General features: G+C 38.1%; 1 protein-coding gene across 8 annotated transcripts in view; it reads left to right on the top strand.

Annotated features, from left to right (window-relative positions):
- LOC149576345 (uncharacterized) overlaps positions 1-13,978 on the top strand; it is a 163,648-nt gene that overhangs the window by 106,956 nt on the left and 42,714 nt on the right. For 5 of the 8 annotated variants that reach the window (XM_089816937.1, XM_089816931.1, XM_089816933.1 and 2 more), the window contains 3 exons: positions 5,809-5,934; positions 6,149-6,439; positions 6,552-6,608. In XM_089816937.1, coding sequence (XP_089673063.1) covers positions 5,809-5,934; positions 6,149-6,439; positions 6,552-6,608 — 474 coding nt within the window. Of the gene's footprint in view, positions 1-5,808; positions 5,935-6,148; positions 6,440-6,551; positions 6,645-13,978 lie in introns of all 8 variants that reach the window. The other 3 variants (XM_089816943.1, XM_089816950.1, XM_089816946.1) reach the window with 2 other exon arrangements.

Here is a 13,978-nt window from a genome sequence, read left to right as displayed (position 1 = left end):
TTTATCTGGATGTGATTCAGTTGTCTTTTTAGTGCAAGAACCCTAGTTCCATTGTTTACTTCATATGCATTTTGTAATGCATTCATCATATCATAGGCAGTTTGATGTTTCGTAAGCATAGGTGCGGTATCATTTTTAACTCCATCCAAGATGATTTGAATAGCTTTTCTATTTCCATTGCTCTATATGGATTTGTGAGGTTCAACTGGGGGTTGTTTGGATGCTCCATCAACAAACTGTTTTACATTGTTCTCTTCAAGAATCATTAAGATTCTGAATTTCCAAGCTTCAAATTGTTCTTTCCCAGCAAACCTGTCCTTAGGTCTGATTGTATATGCCATTGAAGATAGGAGAAAATTACTAAGAATATATATAAAGTCTGCTGACTGAATTTGCAGAGCCCTGGATTTAATAACTTGGCTTTGATACCATGTAAAGATTTTGCTAATTCTTTGCACTTTGTATCAGACTTTGAGTTCAATTTGAATGGCTGAGAATGGTCTTCTTCTTTCTATAAATATTCAGATTGTTTGATGAAGTTATAATTATCTTGAATGCAGATCCAATGCTCTATTATCAATCTGATAATATAGAATATTTCAAACTTATGATTCGCTGGAAGTAGGATGCTTATAGGATCAGACTGTTGTGTATTGTGTGTCCCATAAACTGCAGTCCACAACCAAATATATATCCTTTGTAGAGGGTATGCCCCTCAAGGACATAACCCTTAACTTGTCAATAGTTATGACCTTTCCTAAGTCGGCCATTTAAGGAGACTTAGATTAGTAATTACTAACTAATTGTTAGATTAGTAAACCAACAAACAAAGACATCTCTTGAAATTGCCGGCACCTATAGGAGAAGCATATACAAGTTATTAAATACCAGTCATAGGATATATTATCCATAAGAGAGTGTACGGTCTGTACTGTTAGACTTGTAGGATTAACATGGTTAGAAATTTAACAATTTTAATTCCTCTGCATCGATGTTCAACGAAAAGAAATCTCTGAGGAGAGAAGACATGCAAAGGACATGGTTTCAGACTCTTGTAGCAAAAAGAGTAAAATGCCCAAAAACTCTTTTTGGAACTAAACTAAAGAGGGAAATTGTGGATATCCTAGCATTATTGCTAATATTAAAAGGAAAGGAGGAGATTCTAGATTTCATTAAACACCATTTTTTGTTGGTCCAAACCATTTGTGCTGAAGGATTGCAAATTGACTGGGCTCATATTGTATGTGAAGAGCTTGTCTCCTGGCTAAATTCGGCAAAGGCATTCAGGCAGTTCTTTTTGTCTTCATATTTGATATACGCCTTAGCCACGCATCATCTCTTGCTTGGTCTTCCTAGTATTGATGACTATAATGAGAACACCAAGGTGTATGAATTCTACCCTCACCTACAATTGCAGAGGATTTTCGAGGCACATGTAAAGGTAAATGACGCCTTCACAATGAGGTTGTGTCGAGAATTGCAAGGGTGCCTTGAGCGAAGATTTTCACCAGAAGCCATATCAGCGATTAATCAAATCGGGTGTTGTTTCATCCAATTTCCATCTTTCTCCTACCTGAGGATTGGTGCATTCGATGGCTTCCCCAAGAGGCTCCTCAGATATCCCAATGATAAGGTAGTTCTTGTTGAATTGTGTAGGCAAATACTATAGGTAAACACCTTATGTTCCGATGTGAAAAAAATAGCCAGGATTCCTTTTCCAATAGTGGTAGGACCTTATTCATGTGCCTCAAGATCTGATGCCCAGAGTTTAGTTAAAGTCTTTGAGAGCAGGATTAAATTGATTGATTATGAGGTAATAAGACCGCAATATGACCCTATTAACTTTGTAAAAGATCATCTAAAGCTAGGGTACGCTCATAGGCATGTTTCGGATATTGAAGACTATTGGACCGGGTGTTATGATGAATACCAAACCAGAGAAAATGTACTGGTCCAGATTGACAATAGATGAAATTAAGCTGTACAATGATATTGTTGATGTTAGTGATCTTGCAGATAATGGCTCCTACATGCATCCCTCAACTTATGAGCAAATCAAGAACACTCCCATAGTGTCAACTCCGCCTCTAGGTCCTTTTATCGACACAATGGAAGTCCTAACACCTGGTATCATCAAGAGGACAAACAAATGGGTGGAGTGGACTAGAGCAAGGAAGAAGAGAACTGGAATTGCAAGTTCTACTAGAAGAGTAGCTTCTGGAACAACCCAATCTACTGCTGCTACATCAACGTCAGCCGGACCAGCACAATCTGTTGGTGGAAAAGACCAACCTTCTATAAAGAATGTTCAAATCACCCCAACTTGTGGTGGAGGATCTCTGCTAGATACAAGAAATGTTGGAGATAAAGAGAAAGAAAAGTAGAAGGAAAAATCAGTAGCCAAGCTTTCCTCCCCTGTGCCAGTCATCAACCTCGATGGTGACAATAGCCCTATGGATGACCAAGACCAAGAAGCATCCTAGCAAGGTGACACTCTAGCGCTCTTTGTTACCAAGGTAACTGCCTTTCCTACTGCCAGCCAAGGGAAAGCAACATCTCCAATTGCGAGGAAGCCTTTTGATCCTACAACCTTGTAGTCAGCAATCAATGTCCTTTCAATTAAGTCATGGTTGGAAGAGACTATTGATCGAAAGAAGAGAAGATGTGAGGAAAGTGCTCCATCTAAGGACCTTATTGTACAAGCAACTTCAGCTCAACCAACAGCAAAGAAGGAAAAGAAGCAAAAGACTATAGCTGCATTGGCCAGAGTTTCTTTTACTGGTCACATGTTAGTGGAGATTGCAAGACCTTAGAAGGAGGGAAAATGTCATGAATAAACTCCTAATGATTTCCAGATTAGAACGGTTGACATAGGCATTCTAGTGCATGATTCTATGGTCAACATCTAGAAATCAACAAATGTGAAGATTGAGGATCAACTAGTGGAGTTAAGGTTAGAAAAGGAGGTACTAAAAGCCTCAAACAAAGAATTGATGGATTACATCAGAGCTGCACTTGGAAGTACCTCTACAAGCACATTTGACTCAAGTGCAAAGGAGAACAAGAATTTGCTATTTATGTTTCAATCGGAGAGGCAATTTGGTCAAGTTGGCCGTGCTTAGATTGATGAAATCAAGGCCCAGGTCCCCCTCTTATTGAGAACCTTGGGAATCTGCTGTTAGACACTGACAAATTGAGAGAGGCAGTGTCAAGCCACCAAACTTCAATGCACAAAGCATTAGAGAGCCTAACAGAGCAATTGGCCCTGTTGCAGGAAGTGATCGACATGAAGACTAATGTTGCTATGACCCACGGGATACTCAAATCAGGCCAAGAACCATAGCTTCATTGGAAGCAAAAAATTGAGAGCTCAGTGAAGTCTGAGCATGAGCTGAAGGATGTATATGATTTAGTGAAGAAAGCAATGGACAAGATATTCGAACATTTAAAGTTTTTGCACACTGAATCATATGTCACCAATAATGGTCAGTTGGTAGACATCGAACAAATGAAGACTAAGTTCCTGGCATTCGTTGAAGAGGCTACTAATCCATCAAATTTCCAGTTGGCAAAGATTTCGGAACTCTCATTAGTGGTTTGTGTTCTGAAGCGTGCAGCGGAGAAGCTTCAATCAAAGATCTCTAGAGTTGAAGAATTGACAGAAATGCATGATTATTCGATGATTAGAGCTGACAACATTCTCATTCCAAGTGTCCATGAGCTGAAGAGTGAAAATGATGCAATGAAGGCATACAGAGCCAAGACCATAACTCCAAAGAAAAATTGATGCTCTGACAGAGGATTATACTCTCCCTGCAAACATATGACAAGTGTCACCTCTTCTCTCTCTCTCTCTCTCTCTCTCTCTCTCTCTCTCTCTCTCACTTTATGATATTGTAGCCATATTTGGCATTCTCCTCGTAGGCTAAAGTTTTGTAATGGATGACTAACCAGTCAATCCTATTTTTAGAATGTTCAAAGATGCTTTGTTGAGTAATCATGAAATGTATATGGCCATTTCTAAAAGGGCCTATAAATGTAAATCTTTGAGAAGTAAATCAGATTGGCAAAATTTTGATTTGGGCAAACCCCTGTAGCTGGGACTATTGTGTGAGACTTTGTGTCCATATCTTGATTCTGTCGTTCATGTTAGTTTAGTTTTAGTTCTTGTATGGTGCCTAGGAATGAAATGTGTTGTTAATGAATGCTGTGGGATTGCAAATAAACTGGGTTTTGTTTCTTCATTTTCAGTGGTTATAAGCTTTATTTCCTTCATTCACATTGTTATCTCATTTCCATTGTTCTATTCAAATTAGTGCATGCAGTATTTTCATTGCTGTACGAGAAGTTCCAGATTTGGTTAGTATAAGCTATTGAGTAGGAAGCAAGTGGTAGTTGTGAAACCTCAGTAACTTGGGCAATCTGGGCATTGATGGTTTATCCTTTCTCTCTTCTTATGCAGTATACGTTGATAATTAGTCTTGCATTGTTGCATCTCTTATTCAGTAAGTAGGGTAGAATGCATTTCAAAGTCGGAAAACTGAAAATGACTCACATTCATAGCTGTGGAGCTTTGTGAGTCAGCATCTCAAAACCGCTTGGATTGTTTGGAGTCTTTAGGCAATCTGGTTTAAACTTATTTCAAATGGTTTAAACTTATTTTCAATGGTTTAAACTTATTTTAAAAATGACTTTAAGAGCAGATCTTGGCAAAGCCATAACAAATAGTAAAGGACAAGTATAAAATTTCTACAAATTTTGTAAACAAATTAGCTATCTAGGGTGTACACCTGACATGAAAAACAATCCTAACAAGTTCAGGTGGCCAGAGGCTAGTGAACTACCTTGGTCAAATAAAAATGAATTATCTCCTCAGGAACCCCTCCCCAAATCCAAACGATTTGAAAAATAACAAATCCTTGTCTAGCCTATTGTATGTCCTTATGCTCCTTTCTAATTGAAATTAATGTCTGCGCCACTAATCCCCCTGTAAGAGGATGCCTCCATCACCTCCTTCACCTTCCAAGTCCAAAATAATAAAGTTGATAAAGACAAAGTTGAGGGTTTTGAAATAAGAAAGGAGGCATGCGTCAGAGGAAGAATCAGACATGTTAAAGGAACAGGAGAGTCCATCAAGGATCAAAGTGAACCCTTCAACACAGACTATCTAAAAGGTCAGGAGACAAGGATGGATTGTGTAAAGCTTGCATTAGAGTTATGTAATTGTTTCCTTTGGCAACAGTTTATTTTCCTGTACCATGCATTTTCAGTGTTAGTCCTAGAGATATGATAAATGCTGTTGAGATTATATCTCTGCCTGCTCATAGTCTCTAAGCTCTCACATATTACTGCTAACTGCTAAACAATGCAAGAAATTTGTACTGATAAAAAGAATTGTGACCAAAACATAAGAAAATTATCAAGTTATGGTGCACATGCTTAAACACAAATAGCATGAAGTACTGGACGATATAAGGATCTTTTCCAGGCTCCAGAAGAAGAGAAGTGCCAATCCAATAATAGATTGTTTGTATCATGCTTCGATCATTCTTTCTGTTCTTGATGCATATGGAAATGAGACTAAACACAAAATGTTCTTATTTTGTTGTTTATCCACAATGAAAAGAGAGGAATATAATTTTTGCCCTCCACATGTTATCTGATTGACCAAAAAGCTGTCTGTTTTATTCTCAATCCTATTTATATGATTTTTGAAATACACTTTAAGGTGAGAAGTTCGTTTCATTAAAATCCGCCGGGTGATTAATTACAATTAGGATTAATGTTATATCTTGTTATTTTGTACAGAAGCACAAGTCCAGTGAGAGTCCTACCAGCCTTTTGAAGAAGGCACTTGATGTTCAAGAAGAACCGTGTAGTAGTGAAAATGGGGATATGAAACAGATTGTTCCCTTTGAACCAGCTCAAAATTCTGTAAGACATAATATCATTTGATACTCTTCAAGGTGCAAGCATACATATAGAAAGTGGATCAATCATATTAGTGTGGTGTTAAGGGCAGCATATCTTCTGTTTTTAAAACAATTATTCTGATGCAGATTTTATGATATATGATTTCAAATTTATGTGTGATGGATATGATGTTATGAAAGTAATTTATGGTTTAAGCTGTTGATAAAAATGGCAGGTATATGATGATAAAGAAAATAACGAGCAGATGTTACTTTCAGTTCCAACAGACAGGAAATGTGTTGCAGAGCCCTTCAATTCTGATTCAGTAGATGATATCTCAGACAATTATGTCTCAACCATTCGAACAGCGAAGGGAGGGATTCGCAGGAAACATCACCGCTCTTGGACACTGCAAGAAGTGATGAAACTGGTAGATGGTGTTTCACGTTTTGGTGTTGGAAGGTGGTCAGATATTAGGAAGCTTGTATTTTCCTCCTCTGGTTATCGCACCTCAGTTGATCTAAAGGTCAGCAATTACAAATTTCATAATGTACTCTATTTTAGTAGTTGGGTTTGATGCAATATTATAATTGCTATGTTGTTTATACATGACATTATAATAATTGCATCTTTATCAGGACAAGTGGAGAAATCTACTAAGGGCTAGCAATGCACAGTTACAGACAAAGAAGGAGGTCTGGTTGCTATCTCTTTCCCATTCAATCCCTTAGGTATCATGTTTATTGACTTGCTCTGTCCTGCACAGTGCTAATCCGCTTTTTGGATCTTCAAAATTTCTCCTTTTGGTCCCTTGATTTTGTGGAGAGATCTCTCTAAGTTCTTAAAATGCAGGTGTTCATGCTTGTAATGTGGTGTTATTTATCTCCACTTTAAAAAACAATATGAAATCCTGCAATCATGCCATGCCAAGAGATGGCATCACTTTGAGGCATTCCGACAAATAATTTGGGTGTGCTATGTATGGTTACACAATTGTCATGTGTACATCAGCTTTCTTGGAACTATAACATTTGACAATATCTCTGGCACTTTTTGTTTTGGTAGATGGAAATATGTGAACCGTAAAAGTTCACATTGCATATGTTTGAAATTTTGAGAATCCTTTCAACAAATCTTTTTTCTGTGAACACATTGCAGTCACGACATGCATGAAGAAACACCTTTTCAAAGCTCCTACACTGCCCAAGTGAATACTGGCAAAGATTGGGGGGTTTGACCTTACGCCTGCCAAGTGCATTTGCTTGATAGTTTTTGAAATTCCTTAGCAACCCTATTTGGTGTATTTCTTGCAATCATTGTGCCATAACATGTCATCTCTTGGAGGCATTTGTCAATCAGTTTGCATGCCATGTTTGTGATTCCATATTTTGCATGGACATCCATATAATATAATAATATATTATATATTATTATATAATAATATATAATGCATAATATATAAAATATATATTATATTACATATATAATATATATTATATATATAAGATATTTATCTTAAAGATGATTTACCATCAAGAAGGTATCTCATGATAAATCAATCCAACAGAAGCTACAACCTTAACAAACAGAATCATAATGGTAAGGTTCAAGGTGTTTGCAAGATAGCCTTTACAAGCATGAAGGCTTGATAAACTCTTAATTTTAATTCAATTTGTGCACAACCTACAACATTGTTGCATGAGTTGACATCTCATTAAGCTATTCTATCAAACAATGTATATATTCTGCTATAACAGTATGCCTTAAATGCATATCTACATGAGATGCCACAGCAGCACCACTTGAAGGAAATTTGGACACATTATGTTTTAGTGGATGTCCACTGTAATATCCCTTTCGGATATTTTCCAATAACCCTTGATAAAAATGTGCAGTTTTCAACAGCGAACAGAAAACTAATACTTGATACAATTTCCAGAACTTTAATAGATTTATAACCAGCAGATTTGAATACAAGAAAACTCAGAAAAATTCGTTTATTTCCTCCAATATTCAGAAATACATACATAAATCAGTAATTAACACAAATAGTTGCCAAGTAATGTTACTGTATTATACAACAACAATACAATAACGTGCAACAATCCAAGTAATCCAATCTTATACACAAAAATAACAGTTAGATTGGAAATATAAATAAACCTGTAAGAAGGCTAGGTTTGCATCCAACCTTCAAAGATTCTTCAAGGGTTTGCGTCCTAGAAGAAATAACCAGCAACTGTTTCTAGCTCCCAGATTAATATTTTCTTTAAATATTATAATTTTCATATATATCCCATGTGGAGTCTATTGTACCTTTATTACTTTTCCCAATGTGATGCACGCTCTTTTAAGCAATGTGGGATAAAGCACCTTTTTTGTCTTTTAGTCACTTAAGTGAACATAGTAACTTTTTAAAATAAAGTGACAAATTAAATGACTTTAATAGTCACCTAGTCAGGAAACCATATAATCATCAGGCATTAAATAGTTGACCAAATAAACTCAGATAATCACATGCAATAGCTCGTTGGGAAGTCTTGGCGAGACACTTCCAACCCAACACTGAGGTACCAAAAATATTGTGCTTTATTTACTTACTAAAAATAGTAAGTATTTGGACAACCTGTCAAAACTGCTTCGATGGGTCTGAAACTGGAAATGCCGAGGCCAAACCTTGAACTGAACCCTGTAAAGAACCTTTCCGCCCTTGAAACCTAGGCGAAGCGGACCAACACAGAATTATAATGTCTCAGAAAAAAAGGGGACATTAGAAAGCCTCCCTTCTCAAAGATTGCTTGCCCTCAAGCAATCCACTCATACCTGCAGAAACCAAATACCAGGATCCCATACTCGCCTTGAGAAAGAGATTCTACTCCTCAGCCGATCTAACCCGACATGCATCATCCCAAATCCGGAATGACAAAACAATACAATAGGAATCGATGTGCTATATAACTGAATGCTAGGTTCCCAAGCCTCACCAAAAAGGGACACCAACTGCCATGTGCTGCTGCCCTGTGTGCCAAAACCCTCAGTCAGCACGAATGCTTCACTTCATGAGTGACGCTACGAGTCTCTACTGTCAAGTGAAGATGGGAGCTCAACAAGATACCAGTATCCACCCCAAGATGATAACAACCAAACTCTCCTCCTAGCTCCCTGATGAAAAGCAATACATATTGATGCTCCACCTGGATCCCAAGTGAGAACTCGTGTGCTGTCTGAGATACCATTGACCAACTCCTATAATATCTGCACCACTATACCACTGTGCCACTCCTGCAATATTTGTACTGATGACAATGACAGATTCGACCAATCTGTCTCCACCACTATATCACCCTGGTGGAAACAGAGTAATCCTAATCTCTGGAACTCTAATGTGTCAGAAGGTTGAAACACATAGATCATAATCCTGTGACTGTATAACAACACAACATAATCCACCAGATGTAAGATACTATTAACACCTTGATACCCGATCACCCAACACATCGTGTTAAACTTGCTGCCACTTGGATCCCAAAACAATTGAACCCTGCATCCATTTGCCACATAGAGATAAAAATACCCGGTAGTGTCTATAACACAACATCTCTCTACAACTTCCGCTAAACTCCCATGGATGTGATAACTAACCAAACCATCATGCCAACCGACACCATAGTCGTCCTATAACCATGTACCCATAGAAAACTTTGTGACATAGAAGTAGCAAACCATGTTGGATACATATCAGCATGATGTATAATTGACAGCTTTCCCTACAAGTAATCCCCCACAAATAGCTGAGTCGGACGCTTGCAGCCGCTAATCCCATCTTCTCAAGATGGTGAATACCCATCCCACAAAGGATGGTATTATTATGGAACCACTCCACACCAATGCATCATCAAGTCCTCTGTGCGTGGGTCAAAATAAAAATGATGAGCACTCCTCACTGTATATTCGCGGTAAAATGCTCCAACCTCTGTTAATGACTCATCACTAAAAACACTTTAATCAAGCAGCTGATCCCTTTGACTCTGAAAATTAACAAGACAACATCCAAAATCAGCTGCATGGAATAAAGTGATAGGTTTGCTTCCAGGAGATGAAAACAAATCAACATGAGAGCTATACTCCCAACCAGATAACACTTTGCGAATGCTCTGTGTGGATGACAGAGTAGCGTCGTGTAATATCACACAACTCTCAGGAGAATCCACCATTGTGACACAAGAGCTACTAGTAAACTGTCTTGTATCAACTGTCTCTGTATGTAACTGTACTATATCTGCAGTTGGTGGAGACTGTGCCAAACTCAACTCCTCAGTAAGCTTCTCAATCTGTAATTGTGACTCTTGAAGGGCCAACTGGGCACTCTGCAAAGAGTTTTTAGTCACCTCAAGCTCATGAGTGAGCTTATCAACCTTCTCCTTGTTTCCCTACAATGCAACATAACAAATGCAATCCCACTCGAGAAGAAAATTTCTATCTGCAAGTAGTTGTAGGTAATTTTGTTTCATCATTCCAATCGCTTCTCGGAGTGCATATATCTTTGCAAGGGAAAAAACACTATTACCATGCTCATTTGTCAAAGGAGTACCCCAACCATAGGTGGCCAACATTTGATGAGCAACATCAAAATGCTTAACGGTTGTGGCAACCATCCTGTCATTAACCTTCAATTGACTTGCTAAATGATGATCCCCTTGTGACGAAACCTTCTCACACAAATCTTCCGATTTGTCATCCGCACTGTGATATGAGGCTGAATCAATGTCACTCACCATATGATAAGCAACATCGTGTATGCTATCATCTAGGCACACCCCAATATCTAGGGTCCTGTTGCTATGCACCTCATAGGATGGCTCATCTAGCGAGGTAGAAGCTGCTGATATAATAGTATCTTCACGCACTTCCACTTCCAAGGTGACTGTGTGTCCATCCACATCATGATCTTGGGATTCATTGTCATCAAATGAATTTTCTGATTCGTTCTCTAAGGTCTGATTTTTGCTCTCCATAAGGTCAGCTGTATGATGGTCACTAGCTGCTGGGAATTCATCATAGATGCTCCTAGATACCATAGAGACCTCTTGTTCCTCTTTCTCTTTGTTCTGTGATGTAGTCCTCTTAATCATGGAAACCATACATCGTGCCACTTTGTCTAGTTTTGCAGGGTCTGAAATCAAATCATTCACCCTTTTTTGACCTTCATCCAACCTTTTCAAACTTTGTTTAAGCTTCTCCATATTCTTGTCCCACTGTTTTTGGGTACTTGAAGTAGACATGATTAACTAACTGATTCAATGCCTGTAATAACTTCCCTATTTTGTCTAAACTGAACAAGAAGCTTAAATGTCTGTCGTAGGAATTTGGCCAAACACTTGGTGTACGTCCCTGCTAAGTATACTGTATTTTCTGGAATGTGCGATGTTTTTGATTGATATTGCAATATTCTTTGCTAGAACGAAAACAATAATAGAACCCCAGAGCGTTCAAGAACAGTCATGACCAATTGCCCAAGGTCTGGAAAATAATAATCTCTACAAGTTTTGCCCTATGTGTGCTATCCAACCACGACATGCAAATTCTGAGCAGTCTGTGGCACCTTTTCTTTAGTGTTTTGAATATATTCAGATGTCAGTGAATCTTTAACCTGATATGAAGGAAGAGTTGCTGCAGAGTATTTATACTAAACATGCTTTGCCCAATGCAAAGGAAGAACCCACAGATTGTAGTCGCATCCAGATACAAGTCCACTATTTGTAAGTTCATGCCCAAAACTCATGCTAAGGATTGATATTCCCTAGGCGGTATATCAGAACCCACTTTAGTCACACATCAGCTTACTCAAAGCTCAATTTCACTACATGCTGAGGTAACAGCTACAAACGGTTTAGAAACTCTTTAGTAGATGAATATTCAGTGCCCAGTAAGAGACCCAATATATATATTAAATTATACCGTCTTCCATGTTGTAATTGCTTCACACTAGACATACACAATTGCAACAGGCACTCCCTTCTTCAACATGAGTGTTCATTAACTGTATGCATTGAGCTCAAATATGGAAGATTGGTTTCTGACCAGAGAAAGCACACCAGTTGTAATAATCTTTGTTGAACCTTCCTTTAATACACATTGCTATTGTATGTATGGAGGAATTTCGTTAAACAGTTCATATGCAAGTTTTTAACAATGTTTCTATGTATATCCCTGTGACGAGTCTCAAAATTTTATATTGCACGAGCATTGGAATTTTATCAAATAGTTTAGGAGCAAACTTAGGGGTACACTAAAATAGTTTCTTCAAATACATATTCCAACAGCAATAGACAACTAATTCTTCCTTTAGCCACATCTATACTGAAAGGAATTCGAATTAGATCATAGTAGGAATGATCAAACGTGGAGTTGTAAATCCCAGTGGTTGTCAATACATGTTCTCAGCCAACTCAACACTGGTCAAACCAGGAGTCCCTTTGCTCGCCGTCAATGCAATGTAGTGTGGAAACTATGACTGATTCACAACTGCTAGTTGACCCCCTTCCACGCGGTCGAGATTCCAACCTCCTGTTCACGCAATGAACAGTCACTTGGTAATGGTTTCGGAGGGTGGTTTGTGACTGTTAGAACATGGAATGCGCCCAGTCACGTGCGGAAATACCTCCAGAATTGGCCACAAATAACTCCGACTCCACCCAAATTCCAGGCGATCAAACTTCCACGCAATACCAAACCCACATTGTCTTGCCGCTTACTGAGAAACGTGACTCCGCAGTCCAACTCCACCTACGTTAGGAAGTTGACAATGACTACTTGCTGCCACACCATGTCTCTCACCACTGTATCCTTCTGCTTATATGAAGCCGCGACAATTAGGAAAAATACCCCTCACGTTGCTCTTTATGTTGGACATTGCAAGTCGGGAGGCTTGTTTCCAAATTTAGAATGCTTTACCTTGCTGGACGTGGATGTTGGGATTCCTGCGCTAAGTCTGCCCCAGTCACTATGCCATGGCTCGAGATGGATGGTCTTAATCATCAATCATTCATGTTTCACCTTCCCAGCTCATAACTGATGAAACCTGACCAAAGAAAGAATGTAAAACTCAAACCGTAGGTATTTGCAAGACGTCTCCTGTCAACAAATGCCTTAGTTGTATGAGCACTTCCTTGCTGTTAGTCTATCCACCTAGACACCTTGCAAATTTTCACTAGTATATAACCAAGTTCTCTCCAGATATAAAATAAACAACTGCACTTACTACTTTGCTTGGCTTGTGTTCTCTTGCTTGTGCCGACTTTTGCCCACACCACAGAAATTGAAAAATGGAGGAAGTTTGGGGCTACGTCCAACTCCCTTGGTGTTTCTAGACTTGAGGGTTTTCGTCCTCAACGTCTCAAACTAGTCACATAAAGTAACCAAAACTCAGAAAATTTTAGTTCATAAAATTCTTGTATATAATAGGCCTGTACTTCAAAGGATTCTTCTTTCTGAATAAACTTCCATAGGATGGCAGGATCTCAATCTCTGATACCATTGTAACCCTTTTGGATATTTTCCAATAACCCTTGATAAAAATGTGCAATTTTCAACAGCGAACAAAAAACCAATACTTGATACAATTTCCAGAGCTTTAATAGATTTATAACCAGCAGATTTGAATACAAGAAAACTCAGAAAAGTTCGTTTATTTCCTTCAATATTTAGAAATACATACATAAATCAGGAATTAACACAAATAGTTGCCAAGTAATGTTACTGTATTATACAACAGCAATACAATAATGTGCAACAATCCAAGTAATCCAATCTTATACACAAAAATAACAGTTAGATTGGAAATATAAATAAACTTGTAAGAAGGCTAGGTTTGTGTCCTAGAAGAAATAACCAGCAAATGTTTTCAACTCCCAGATTAATATTTGCTTTGAATATTATAATCTTCATATATATCCCATGTGGAGTCTATTGTACTTTTATTACTTTTCCCAATGTGATGCACGCTCTTTTAAGCAATATGGGATAAAGCACCTTTTTTGTCCATAGTAACTTTTTAAAATAAAGT

Source organism: Cupressus sempervirens, chromosome 1, assembly GCF_028749045.1.
Source record: "Cupressus sempervirens isolate cs-2001-9-10 chromosome 1, ASM2874904v1, whole genome shotgun sequence".
Taxonomy (NCBI): Eukaryota; Viridiplantae; Streptophyta; class Pinopsida; order Cupressales; family Cupressaceae; genus Cupressus; species Cupressus sempervirens.
This window is presented reverse-complemented; position numbering and strand designations above follow the sequence as displayed.